The sequence below is a fragment of the Sphaerodactylus townsendi genome, linkage group LG02 (genome assembly GCF_021028975.2).
Source record: "Sphaerodactylus townsendi isolate TG3544 linkage group LG02, MPM_Stown_v2.3, whole genome shotgun sequence".
NCBI classification, from domain to species: Eukaryota; Metazoa; Chordata; class Lepidosauria; order Squamata; family Sphaerodactylidae; genus Sphaerodactylus; species Sphaerodactylus townsendi.
The window spans coordinates 63,032,732-63,045,277 of NC_059426.1; the positions used below are offsets into that span (position 1 = coordinate 63,032,732).

The window sequence follows — 12,546 nt, forward strand, 5'->3', positions numbered from 1 at the left end:
AGACAAGGAGGAATTTAATAATTTAATGGCACAGCCACAATTTTTTCATTTCCTCATTGTCCTGTGTCTCTGCTGCCCCTCAGGGCAGTTGCATTTGAGATCAGAAAGAATGAGAGAGAATTAGGCTTCTTATTGTTCTCTGTTCTTATTCCATGTTCCATGTCTATTTGAAAAAAAATGAAAAAAAAGTGTAGCCTTTCCTAAACAGACAAAGAAGGCTCTTTATAGAGTGCATCTGTTATGAGCTTGAGGGGATCTGAGACTCTCAAAGAGATCAAAATCTATCTGAATGTTATGGCAAAGTTTAATATAAGCCTCCATACATGGCTGTGTCCAGAAGAGCTTAATCAAACTAACGCAGAGTTCTTAAATTTCTGTAAATATTGCAGTGCCTAGCCAATTTGGCAGATGACTGTGGAACCTTCCCATCCACAGATGCATCAGGAGTTTAAATGTTAGGAGGAAAGATTTCTTTCTTTCTTTAAAGGTCTAAACTTTTTACATTTTGAAGGACAATAAATAAAAGCATCAGAACCTGACACCAGATGCGAACCTAGAGTTGGACTGGTTTACTGTTTAAGAATAATGTATTTTGGCTTCAATAACCCTTTCCAAGGGGGGAAAAAACCCTGGAAGTGATGGAAGGCAAACTTGTTTTGTTCACCAAAAGATGTGCAGGAAATGTTCTCACACAGACTAATCATTGCATGTGGTTTATACAATGGAATGGGGAAGTGGAAAAACAACAGCAAATCTAGCAACTGATAGTTCATTGAACTAGGGATCTGGAAAGAAAGAAAGCAACCAGTTCTACTTTATCCTTCCTGTGACTTGCACTGTAATAGGCTCTTTGCACAGCCACCAGATTTCCTGATCTGCTGTCTCTGCATCCTTGGACTCATTATGAGTTTCTGCGCAAAAGTCTTGGCTGGTTTTCACTGTTCAGTTTTGAGTGAGACAATAGCTTTGTAGTTAACTATGGCAGAAAATGCAATATGTTGGGGCTCTTCAGGGGCTCTTCAGTGCACAGTTGGCTTACAGTCCAGTCTCCTGGCATTTTTTCTGTTTACACATAAGGGGGCACTTTTTGCTGGACCCACAGTTTCTTTGGAGAAAATTCTCTGAGTTTGGTTCTCTTAATTCCACCCATCCACTTTTCTTAAAGGCACAGATCCCACTATACTTGGTAGTCAAAATTGTTGGCAGCCTTTAAACTGCACTGTTCCAAAAATAACACCCCCTCCCCACTTGAAGGAGCAAAGGAATTCCCTGGATCACATGCTGCCAAAGAGGACATTTTTGTGCTAGAGCCTTGCTAGAACCAATATTTTCTCTCCTCCTCCCCACTTTCTGCTGTTGCTGCTCCTGCAGGGCAGAGAGGCTTGTAATTTCCAAACACTCTCCATTCTTATTCTGTCATTCTTATTCTATCAATCTATCATTGTGAGGAATGCAAGGGTTGGTGTGTTTTGGCTAAGCCCATGTGAGTGAACTTTTTTTCTTTAACTTGAAGGAGCAGGTGAGGTGGAGCAGGCAGCCTGTGGCTAAAAGAGAAAGCAGCTCCATTTGTTCATCTGCAATTGAACTGAAGAAAGGCAGGCTGAGAAGCCCCATGACTGAGAGAAGTGGGAAGCATGCAAAGCAGCATGAGCAGGCTAGATGTAGGTACAGGGAAGAGGGCCAGGGCAAAGCTGGGCCCACTGGCAATCCTGCCTGCTCTGGCTGTGATGCAAAATTAAATTTGTGCTACAAGTGCTCTTGCTTGCTGCAGGGAGGTTAGAAAGTGAAGGCGGGGCCAGAGGATATAAATTCGCGCAAGTGGAAATGAAAGTGGGGGCACAGTGAAATACATCCAAACAAGAAATCTTGCTATGGTTCCACCACACCTCCACCATCAACCTATATGTATTTTTTTCTGGCAACATATAAAGTTTACATAGAGGGAAATCAAACTGTGACCCAATCACATGTATGTATATATGTTCACTTCATCCCCATTTTAGCAGAGTCTTTCTGTGTACATATTTCTCATGTCTAGGCTGCATATACCTAAATGGTTGGGATGTAGCTTACATGTATACACATTTAGTACACAATTAGGTGTCAGCATTGGGATGAATGTGTATAGGTGAGATCAGGTGAAAGGCAGAACTGGAAGCAGGCACAATCTTGCTTTTCCTCTGAATGCCAGGAAAAGACTGGGAAGTTTTAATGACCTAGGAACAAACCTTACTAAGCAGCTGCTGCAGTTCTACTAGCTAGTACTGCAGGGGTTACTGGAGGGGGCAGGTCTTCTACAATAACAGGAGGCATCCCAGCCTGGGCCCCTGTTTTCACTCACCACTGTTTCCTCTCACCACTCTGCATAATGGAGGAAAATGGGAGGACCCTTTAGCATCACACAAATATGCAACATCACTTCTAGCATGAAACTTGAAGTGACATCATCACATTGGGGCAATACTCTAGGATTCACCCAGAATTGTATGATTTAATCATAGGGTTTATGGTGAATCCTACAGCATAACTTTGTCGTAACAACATCAGTTCCAGTTTTGTACCAAAGGTGATGCTGCACATCAGCATAACACCAAATAGATTATCCTTGCTCCCCCCTCCCAATTTTCTTGTTGGGGTGCCAGCTATTAGGGTTGGGCTGAACCAAAAGAAAGAAAGAATATCCATTTTGGCTTTTTTTAGGGTTATCCATTTTAAGGGTTAGTCCCCCCCCCCTCAAAGTCAAGCTACAGCTATATACATAATTGAGACCCCCAATTCCTGCAGGCAACCCTCCCATGATGCCTGTGAAACCAGCTCCCGGTTTGCATACAGCAAGGCAGCCACCAAAGCTGCCTGCAGGGATTGAGAGACACAACCCCTTCAGGGCAGCCTGCCCCTGCTTTCTCAGAAACCTAAGCAGACATCTGAAATGGCAGGGCAGCTAGCAGAGCTGTTTGCAGGGTTCAGCTCAGCCAACCCCTGCAAACAACTGTCCCACCCCTCCTATGAAGTTTGATCTTTCTTCTTGGCTGCCAGTGGCCATCCGGGGCATCAGTCTGTTCAGGACTTTCTTATTGAGTTAAATGGCCCATGGCACATGTTTATTTACTTATCATGGTCCAGCACTCTGTTATTGATTTGGCATCTTTCAGCAATACAGAGAATGAATGGCTGTTTATACACAAGGAGTCTGTGGCATGATGGGGGTGAATGTCCGTTGTAGCAAGATTTCTTGTACAGGCTTATTTTCTTAAGACCTGCTTTAACTTTCCATTATCTCAGCAGCAATCAAGACCATTTCTAGTATGACTTTTAATATGCTTTGCTGCCAGAGTGGAGAGATTCGCCAGCGAGCACAATTTTGCCCCAGACACCTTCCCTCCCTCTTCCCAAGGCCAGCCTTTCCACTCCCTCGCACTGCCATCCACGCCTTCTTCTTTGTCTCCCTCCATGTTGCCAGCTCCTTCCTGCTTCTTTAAATGCTCCCATTTTCAGACATCAATATCTCGATATCATAATAACAGAGAGTTGGCTATTGTGAGGAACAGTCCAAGGAGGGTGTCTTTTTGCCTCCATCCCACCCTCCCCAATTATCAAGGGGCTTTAAAAACGTTATTTCAGACAAGACTCTTTTTAAAACAAGCCCTTCTCTCTTCTCTTGTGGCAGCAGTGGCAGGGACACAGGAAGAAAGAGTGTGTTTGTGGAAAGGAAGGGAGGGGGAGAGACTATCAGCGCTAGCCTTGAGCCTATTGGGTATGATGAGATCTGAGCCTTTAAGGCTGTTCCTGGTTGAAGCAGGAGAAGCAGAGGTCCAGTAGACAACAGAGAGCCCACTGCCCAGTGTAGAGCTCCATGGTACACTTTCCATGAATAAAGGGACACTGAATATTTTATCTATGTTTATCCAGGATATTAGTGGCAATTTTTCTGTTATGGACATTGTTTGGATTATTTTCTTTTAATCTGCTTACACTGTACTTTTCTTAAGTGTCCAGATTTAGTTGCATGGGATTGCCAGTGATTTTTTCCCTGCCTTCTTAGTTTCAACAACACTATAGCAAATATGTTCCAAGAAACCTCCTTTAGATCAATGTAAGAGACACTATTGATGACCTGGGGAGTGACTCCCTGGAAATGACAGGTCAGTATGGAAACCCTTCACAAAAGCTCCTTCAAATAGGTAATCATTAGAAAGATGAAAAAATTCAGAAAATGCATGCAGCAGCACAAGATCCACCTCATCTTGGCAAGGATATTGGGGGTTCCTAAGGACACAGTAAATTAGTTCATTGCAGAACAAAACAAATCCATCAGAAGAGGAACATTAACAGGGCCTGTCTGGGCCATAATAATAATCTGTAGCTTTTATAGGAGCACATTTTGAAGTGTTCAAAGCACATCACATGCAATATCTCTGCAGCCATATTGCTGACGAAGAGAGGAGGTGAAGTGTTGAGACTGAGAGTTTTCCTAAGGCTACTCAGTGAGTTCATGCAAAGAACTTCTTGGCACACAGTTGGTGTTTTCATCCCAAGCTCTCTTTGTCACAGCATCATGCTTACAGGAAGCCCAAGAGTGCTTTCACTCTACATTCTAATGACCCAGCTGTCCTAGGTTGTAACCTGACAGAATGCAAGTACTGTATAGGGAACATAAAACAGAAGGGCTCCCCGAAGAAGCAAGTAATTGAGCTCCATGGACTATAGCTTTTCCAAGTGATATATGAACTAAGTTAAAAGCCTCAATTTCAAAGCAGCCTGGATTCCAAGCAGGCCATGTGACTAATAAGAATGACTGTTAGGAAAATCCACCTTTTTTTTGTTTTGTGTATTTTTCTTTTTTCATCTTATTTACTTTTTAAATAATTCACTTTATTTATATCCCACCTTTCTCCTCCATTACAGCTTACATCATTTTCCTCTCTGACATTGCTATATTTTTAATTAAAGGTGTTATATGCAGAGACAAACTACACATTAAGGTTTTCTAGACCCAACTCATGTTCCTTGGGGAAAGAGGATCCTCAGTTTTGCTGCTCCATGGATTTTGCTGTTCTTCCTTCCCCTGTGCCATTCTATGTCAGGTCTGTAGCCATGGTAGGGCAAAAGGGGGCAGTGCCCCATCAATCATTTGTCATGCCCCTCCAATCAGCATTAGGGATTGGTGTGAAATCCATCACAAGTCTTTCAAGTATAAATTCTCTATGTAAAAGGGAAAAGGGAAAAAGGAAAAGTTGGGGCAAAAAGCCGCAAATCCTGTTATAAATCTTTCCAAGTATGAATTCTCTATGAAACTGACCAAAATGAACTGTTAGCAAGGCTGAAGAGGAGTCATGATTTTAAAGGCCTGCAAGCAGTGAAGTAAAATTATGTAGGAGTGAAGAGAAAGATATTAAATACTGAAGTGATAAAAATCACGTTGTACCAGACTCTGAATGAAGCAAAAAAAAAAAAGATAGGACAGGACAGTGTTCCACAATAGACTTGAAGAACTCTTATTCCTGGAGAAATTATTTTTCACATGGCAGGAGACAAATAATATGGTATTTAGGCCTAGGGTCAGGTGGGATTCAGCAGGTTCACACTACTTCAGCAGAACCCGTTGTTAAAACAGTGCTTGTAAACAACCAGTTGTTACATTATTTGAATCTCACCACCAGAATTGGTTGTTAAATTATTTGAATCCCACCACTGCCTAGGGGTAAGTGAGCACAAATCTTTTGTTTATTAATATGGCCCCCACAGGAACCTTATTCACAGGGGAGGACTGTGGTTTTTGAATACTGGGAATTTCATTTGGCATCAAATTCATAACTTAATCCTGTAAGAAAACAGACAGCTTCCTAACTATAGCCCAACTATAGCTAAGTTTCAAACACAGAACTGCAGCAGAGACCAAGAGTTTTTAGAGAACTAAATTAATTTGATCTCCAGACTGAAATAAAGAAAATCATAACCACAGTTTGTTTACCACAGAACAAAATAAGAACTCTGACCAGTTAGCTATAGATGGTATTATAGGTGTTCTTGGTTTGAAAACCCTGTTTTGATTGACGGAGCTTTCTGCTTCTTTTGCAATAAATATAGGGAGGATAGAAGATTGTATTTGCAATTTCAGGTTTCAATAGCTGGAGGAAAGGCTCCCACATCTTAATTCGGCAAACTATGCAAAACAATCTTTTGACAAGCACCATATTTAGCAAGAACTTCCTTTGCCAGTCATAAATAGGATGAGATTGGTAAGATTGCAGAGTGCACTCTTCTGTCCATTCAGTGTGAATTTGTCTTCCTTGAGTACAGAAATGCATAATACACATAGTTTATGTTCCTCATTAAGGCTTGTTTTCTGAATGGAGCCCCACCCATGCTGTAGTCTCTCGCTGCACTACTGATTACAACACATACATTATTGAGAGAGGACAGCAGATGCTGCCTGCAGTCCATGGGTTGTGGGATAGTGCAAGTATAGCAGTTATCTCACCCAGGAGTTTGTAAGAAAAAGGTTAGGCTCTGCTGAGCTGCCTGTTGTATTTACCTATAGCCTCCGCTCACCAGTCTGTACCTACATATCAGAATGACCAACCCGAATGTTTGTTGTTTTCCTAGCTGGCAAAGCATCAGAGAAATAAGCAAGCTTATACAGAACCAAAAGTCCTTCTGAAGCTGAAGAGACAGCAATGTGAAGGAACCATTTTGAAAAGTCCAGTCTATCAGAATGCTCTTCAGTGGCAAGAGTGGAAAAACTCTGCTGAATGTGAAATAGCCCTGCCAGTAACATATCTGCGGAGTCAGAGCTGATTCATGCTTTACAAAATCCTTGTGACAAACACTTGAACTGTGAGTTGATTTGTACTGAGTTCCATGCTAGGAATTTAGTTCTGAAACATATGGGAACCTAGTTTAGACCAAGGGTGAATTGCAAAGCAAAAAAGGCCCAGGAAGAGGATCTTTCCCCCACCCCAACCAGAACCTTTCCGGTGGTGGGGAAAGGGAATGAGGGCATACCACTGTCCCCATTTGGAGAGATGAAAGGAGCAGGCTCAAAAAAGACTTACCAGCTGGGACTGGGGGCACTCTCTGGGGCTGCTGCTTTCTGTAGCAGACCATGATGCCACAGGTTGGCAGATGAGGACAGGGCTAGTTTTGGCATGCCTCCTCTGAATGTCCTCCTCCTCTGAATGTACCTAATGGACAGGTCAGCCTTGAAGGACACATTTCAGGTCCTCAAAATTTTCGAAATGGTAAAAACACCTATTTACCAAAGGAAAAGCTGGATGAGTATATATACCACAAGCAGCAAAGTGTCTTTCAAATTGCCTTCATGTCTTTCAAACTCCATCCTCTGTATCCAGTTTGAATTTGGAATTTATGTTGAGAGGCTGCCACACCCAAGTGGCAGAATGAAAGCTCCTTTGTTGAATCAACCTCAGCAGGATTTTGACATTATTAATTTTTGTTAATCACTAAGCTTTTCCAGTTATCTATACATACATTATCTATACATTCAATTATATATATATATTGTGGGGTGGGGTTGGGTGGGGGGGCTGCATGTGTATGTTATGGGCATACATTTCTGGCACAAAGTTACATTCAGGTTTTGGTTTGGAATATGAATGGTATTTCCTTCTCATCTTGGTGCTTGCTGAAGGTAGAAAGGTCTTTGGGCAGCTGGAGGATGGGGCTAACTGTAAAAAAAATCCCAGTAAGTTAGTGCTTATCTGAAAATTAGTGCCCCTCCCCTTCTCATGTGAGCAGGAGAGGCCACACTGCATGACACATGTGCTGCTTCCTTTTCCAGCGGTAACTGGTCAGGAACCCGACAAGAAGCATTTGAACAAGAGCTGCTTTCTCCTGGTCTCTGCCCAGTTCTTCCAGCTGTTCTGCTCCATCCATCTTTGGACTGTGTCTAGGGAAACGAGACTGCAAGTACAAAACAAGAGGGGGGAGCCTTTCTGAATGCATAAAAGATGACTTCCCATAACAGTACAACATCTCCTCCATGTGAGTACTTGATATTTTTCCACTGTAGTATAACTGCCGTTGTACAAGATTAATGCAAAGACAGAATCTAAAGAAACTTCCTGTATAAAAATATGTTCTTGAAACTTTACTCCTTTCCTGATTTTGTGAGGGACTGTTTTGAGCAACAAGGCAGGGAGAATGAAAAATGAATGCGTAGAAAGTCAAGGCAAGAATCCAAACAAAACAGTCACTTGCAATAACTTTCTCTAGATTAAAACTTCTGAATCTTCTTTACATGGAAAATATTGCTGAAACTAGAAACTAATTTCATTTCTGCATTTAACAAATGTTTGGTTGTTTGGCAGGGTTTTTCCTTTCTTTCTTTCTGTGCCTCCTCCTGGGACGTTACTACCTCACTCTTATACAGGCACGGAACTGTCTCTATGTAACATGAGAGCCAAGCCCCAAACTGACAGGCTATATTTAGCCACAATGCATTTTTGTTTTCAGAACTTTGGTAAATGCAGCAATTGAATGATCTAAAAGGAGGGGAAGTGAAGAGGAAGGCTGCATTTCCTGTTTCCAGTGTTCAACAGGCTTGCAGAGAAATTACATAAGAAAATAAGTTACCCCAGGAGATTTGGGTGAGAGATTAAGGAGGCAGAAGCATGCCAGATCCTCATCTGATGGTTGTCAATCTTGACTGAGTGGAGCCCTTGATAACTAAAGTTTCAGAATGTTTCCAGCGGGGTCATCAAAAGTGTGTCAGAACCTCAGATCAAGTAATGGGGTGTGGGGAGGTGAGAAGTACAAGAATTCAACTAGAATTTGCTTAACAATACAACATAATACTACAGATTATTTATATACATCCCACTCTATAACAACAATCCCACCCTATAACAACAATAACAGTAATAATAATAATACTTTTAAACCTCCCGTTACTGCAGCACTTTATGAAGTATGTGGCACTTTATGAAGTATTGTGAGGGGGGAAAAATTAACAAGACTCTGGTCTCAAAGAGCTTATGATCCAATTCTAAACCACCAATGCGGAAGACACCAGAGGAAGGCAGGGATGGAATATGAGCATTCTCCATTCTTATCCTCAGCAGGATTTGTATCAAGGTTCTTCTGATATATCTATTCATGCTCTGGTATGCCTGTATCCAATGTGAAATATGAGAATATGTTTTCCGGTTCTCAGGCTGGCGTACCAAGGGAGGAAACGGGATACATACCTTCTTTCTCCCTTAGCATATTTTAAAATAAACTTCTAGCCCACACAGTTGCATGGCAGTCTGAAAACACAAGGGATGAATAAATGGACTACTTTGTGATATGATGGATAGTTTGATATAAACAAAATGGCATGCCGCCGCCCAAATCCTATCAAATGCAGTATTTTTTTAAAAGCAAAAATAGCAAAAAAAATCCTTCCTTCTCAGATTTCATACTGTTGCATTACCTAACCTTGTTTTTCCCTCATATATGGGGTAAAAGAACTGACTATGTCACTGACTATCCTACTGCAGATCAGTTGTGTTAATTTGCAAATGTTGTCAGTTTCTTGTGTTTGGGGAAAGGGGAAATATGGAAGCTTCCCTGTGATAGGGGGATCTATTACAAAAACAATCTAATGCAAATAGATCTAATAGATTTAATTCAAAAGCCTAAGGCCTGGGTTATACATGCAGCCCAATTAAGTATCATGGCAGGGTTTCCAGCTGTGGGTTGGGAAAATCCTGGAGATTTGGCAGTGGAACCTGGGGAGGGTGGGGTTTGTTGGAGGGGAAGCAGCTCAGTAGGGTACAATGCCATAGAGCCTATCCTCCAAAACATACGTTTTCTCCAGGAATTGATCTCTATTGTCAGGAGATTAGTTATACTATTGGGGGATCTCCAGGCCCATCTTGAAGTTGGCAACCCTTGGCATGACATGGTAGAGTGCTGAAGTGACTGAATGGACTTCACCATTTCAGGTTGCAGCTTTGAAAAAAAGGTGATGATAAAGCCTTTCTCCTGCAAGTACTAATCTGCAGAGTTTTTATATGGGGGAGCATTAAAAATATGACAACCCACACACACACAATTGTTCAGATCATTTTGCCATCTCAGAATTCTGTCATTTAATTTTGTTGCATGTATAGATTTGGCTTTATCTATTCCATCTGTCTTATACCCTATCTGTCATATTCATCTATCTATCTCCACCTGGCCTGGCTCATTCATTCATCTTCCATTCATCTATCTATCTATCTATCTATCTATCTATCTATCTGTCTGTCTGTCTGTCTGTCTGTCTGTCTGTCTGTCTGTCTGTCTGTCTGTCTGTCTGTCTGTCTGTCTGTCTGTCTGTCTGTCTGTCTGTCTGTCTATTTCAATTTCTATACCGCCCGATCCCCGAAGGGCTCCGGGCGGTGAACAACATTGTATAAAATATTAAGCAGGAGCAAATCCAATACAACACAATACTTAGGCTCCATCAATAAAACATCTTAAAATACATAAAAACAGCGGCTAACAATTAACATTTAAACAAAAGGCGTCCAAGCCTCAATTACAACCCACCCCAAAAAGGGGATGGCGGGCCCCTCAATATGAGGGGCTCTGATGTACCAGTGTCAGGGCAAAGAGCAGTGCTTAATGCTGGCTTCAAACACAATCCTGGTGAGGCAAAAGAAGTTAGCTGTGGGACTTCGCATTCACACAATGTCTTGCTTAAACTGGGTAGCTTCCTATGCAAAGCAGATATATGGCATGCTGGGAGAGTGCAAAGTTCCAGAGGAAAGTAATTTGGTCTCAGCCAATGTCACAGTTAAATCTGGCCTATGTGCAGAGAAAACTAATGTGAGTAAACTAATGAGCAGTGACCAGTAGGCATGCATCTGCAACAGCATAAAAAATCAGACTGGTATTATGGCAGACTTGCCAACTGATAAACATCAATTAATTCACTGGACTCTGCACTGGCCTATCCTGCTGTTTGCAGTCCAGGGGCAGATTGGCCATTAAGTCTATGGTGGACCAATAGTCTGGAAGACAGGCTTTCCATCAATTCCACCACAGACTCAAAGGTAACTCAGAGCAAGGCCAAGAGGAGTTGCTGGTGGGTGTGAGATGGTAGGCAGGATCCACTGCAGATCTGCTCCTTTCTTTCCCATTCCATTGGGGAAAGGAAATTGGCCCCCCTCCCTCCCTCCCTCTCTCCATTAAGGGCCAAGCTAAGGGGCAGAGCCCATTGCAGGGCCAATTTGGAATTTTGTTCTGCCCCTAAGATTACCAACATCCAGTTAGCAACTGGAGATCTCCTGCTGTTACAACTGATCTCCAGGTGAGAGAGATCAGTTCACCTGATGAGAACGGCCACCATGAAAGGTGGACTCTATGGCATTATAACCAGCTGAAGTCCCTCCCCTCTCCTAACCTCACTCTCCTCATGCTCCAACCCTGAAATCTCCAGGTATTTCCCAATTCAGAGCTGGTGACCCTATCTGCCCTGCTGCTGTCAAAGTTAATTCTATGCCAACTACATCTATTCCCAAACACAGACTGCATAGTTCCAACTGCTTGTTCAAGTAGCTATGCAACAGTCTGTTTTCAAAATAATTTCTAGGGGTTTACTGTGATCAGGACAGCAAGGCAGGAGTTACATCAAGCCTTCCATTTCCTTAAAACGCTCATGATTTAAATTCAACTTAGATCTCCAACTTAGATAAATTCTCTAACTTAGATAAATTAACTGTGGGCAATAAAGTCACAAGTGAGGACCACTGCTCATTTTCTGTTTTTACCTCATGCCAAAGAATGATTTCAGGTTTTTTAAAACTGTTGTGATAAACAATTTTGCTCATTAGAGAACAGCAGGAACACAAAAACAAAACAGAGCAGAACAGAAAGTTGTCAGATTATGCCTTGTTTCCTTTTAATATTTACTGCAGTCCAGCCAGGCCAAGCAGAATACTGGTATGCGCTCTCTCTCCTCAGTTACTTTGTGCTTGAAATGTTGTCTCTGATGCCTTTGTGCTTGAAGTGTTGTCTCTGATGCCTTCAAGGTGTCATACCTTGGTAACCCTTGGGATTATGTTTCCCAAGATGTAGATCAGGCACACTGGGACTACTGAGAAAAGCACATTGCTTGTAATAAATCATCTAAGATGTCAAAGGAAATTGGAAAGGGTAGAGAGATTCTTGTTTTGTATTCGCTCCCTGCCTGGCCTGCACAGTAAATGGGAGAAGAGGAAAAAAGAATGTTGAAAAAAAGTAAATAATGAAAAATACATAAGTTTGATAATGAAAATAAAAACAAAACAAAATTTTAAAACAAAACAACATTAAATAGAATATATGTTTTGCAACCCAGAGGCTAACAGACAATGGTTTTCAGTGCAGTGTACAACCACAGACCTCTTGAAGATAGGGTTGCTTACCCTCAACTTAAATGAATGAATGAAAACGGAGGCCTCTAGGAACATAAGAAGATCCCAAAATCAGACCAGAAGCCTGTCTATTCTAGTAACATTCTGTTTCCAATGGTAATCAGAGACATTCCACTACAGCCGTAGGTGTCAAACTCGC

The 12,546-nt window shown here is 41.8% G+C and overlaps 1 protein-coding gene across 1 annotated transcript in view; it reads left to right on the plus strand.

The window, feature by feature from the left end:
* Positions 1-7,766: 7,766 nt before the first annotated feature.
* Positions 7,767-12,546, plus strand: part of GYPC (glycophorin C (Gerbich blood group)) — a 38,973-nt gene continuing 34,193 nt past the window's right edge. Inside the window, exon 1 of the mRNA XM_048486455.1 lies at positions 7,767-8,004. Coding sequence (XP_048342412.1) covers positions 7,971-8,004 — 34 coding nt within the window. The 5' untranslated portion in view covers positions 7,767-7,970. The remainder of the gene's footprint in view (positions 8,005-12,546) is intronic.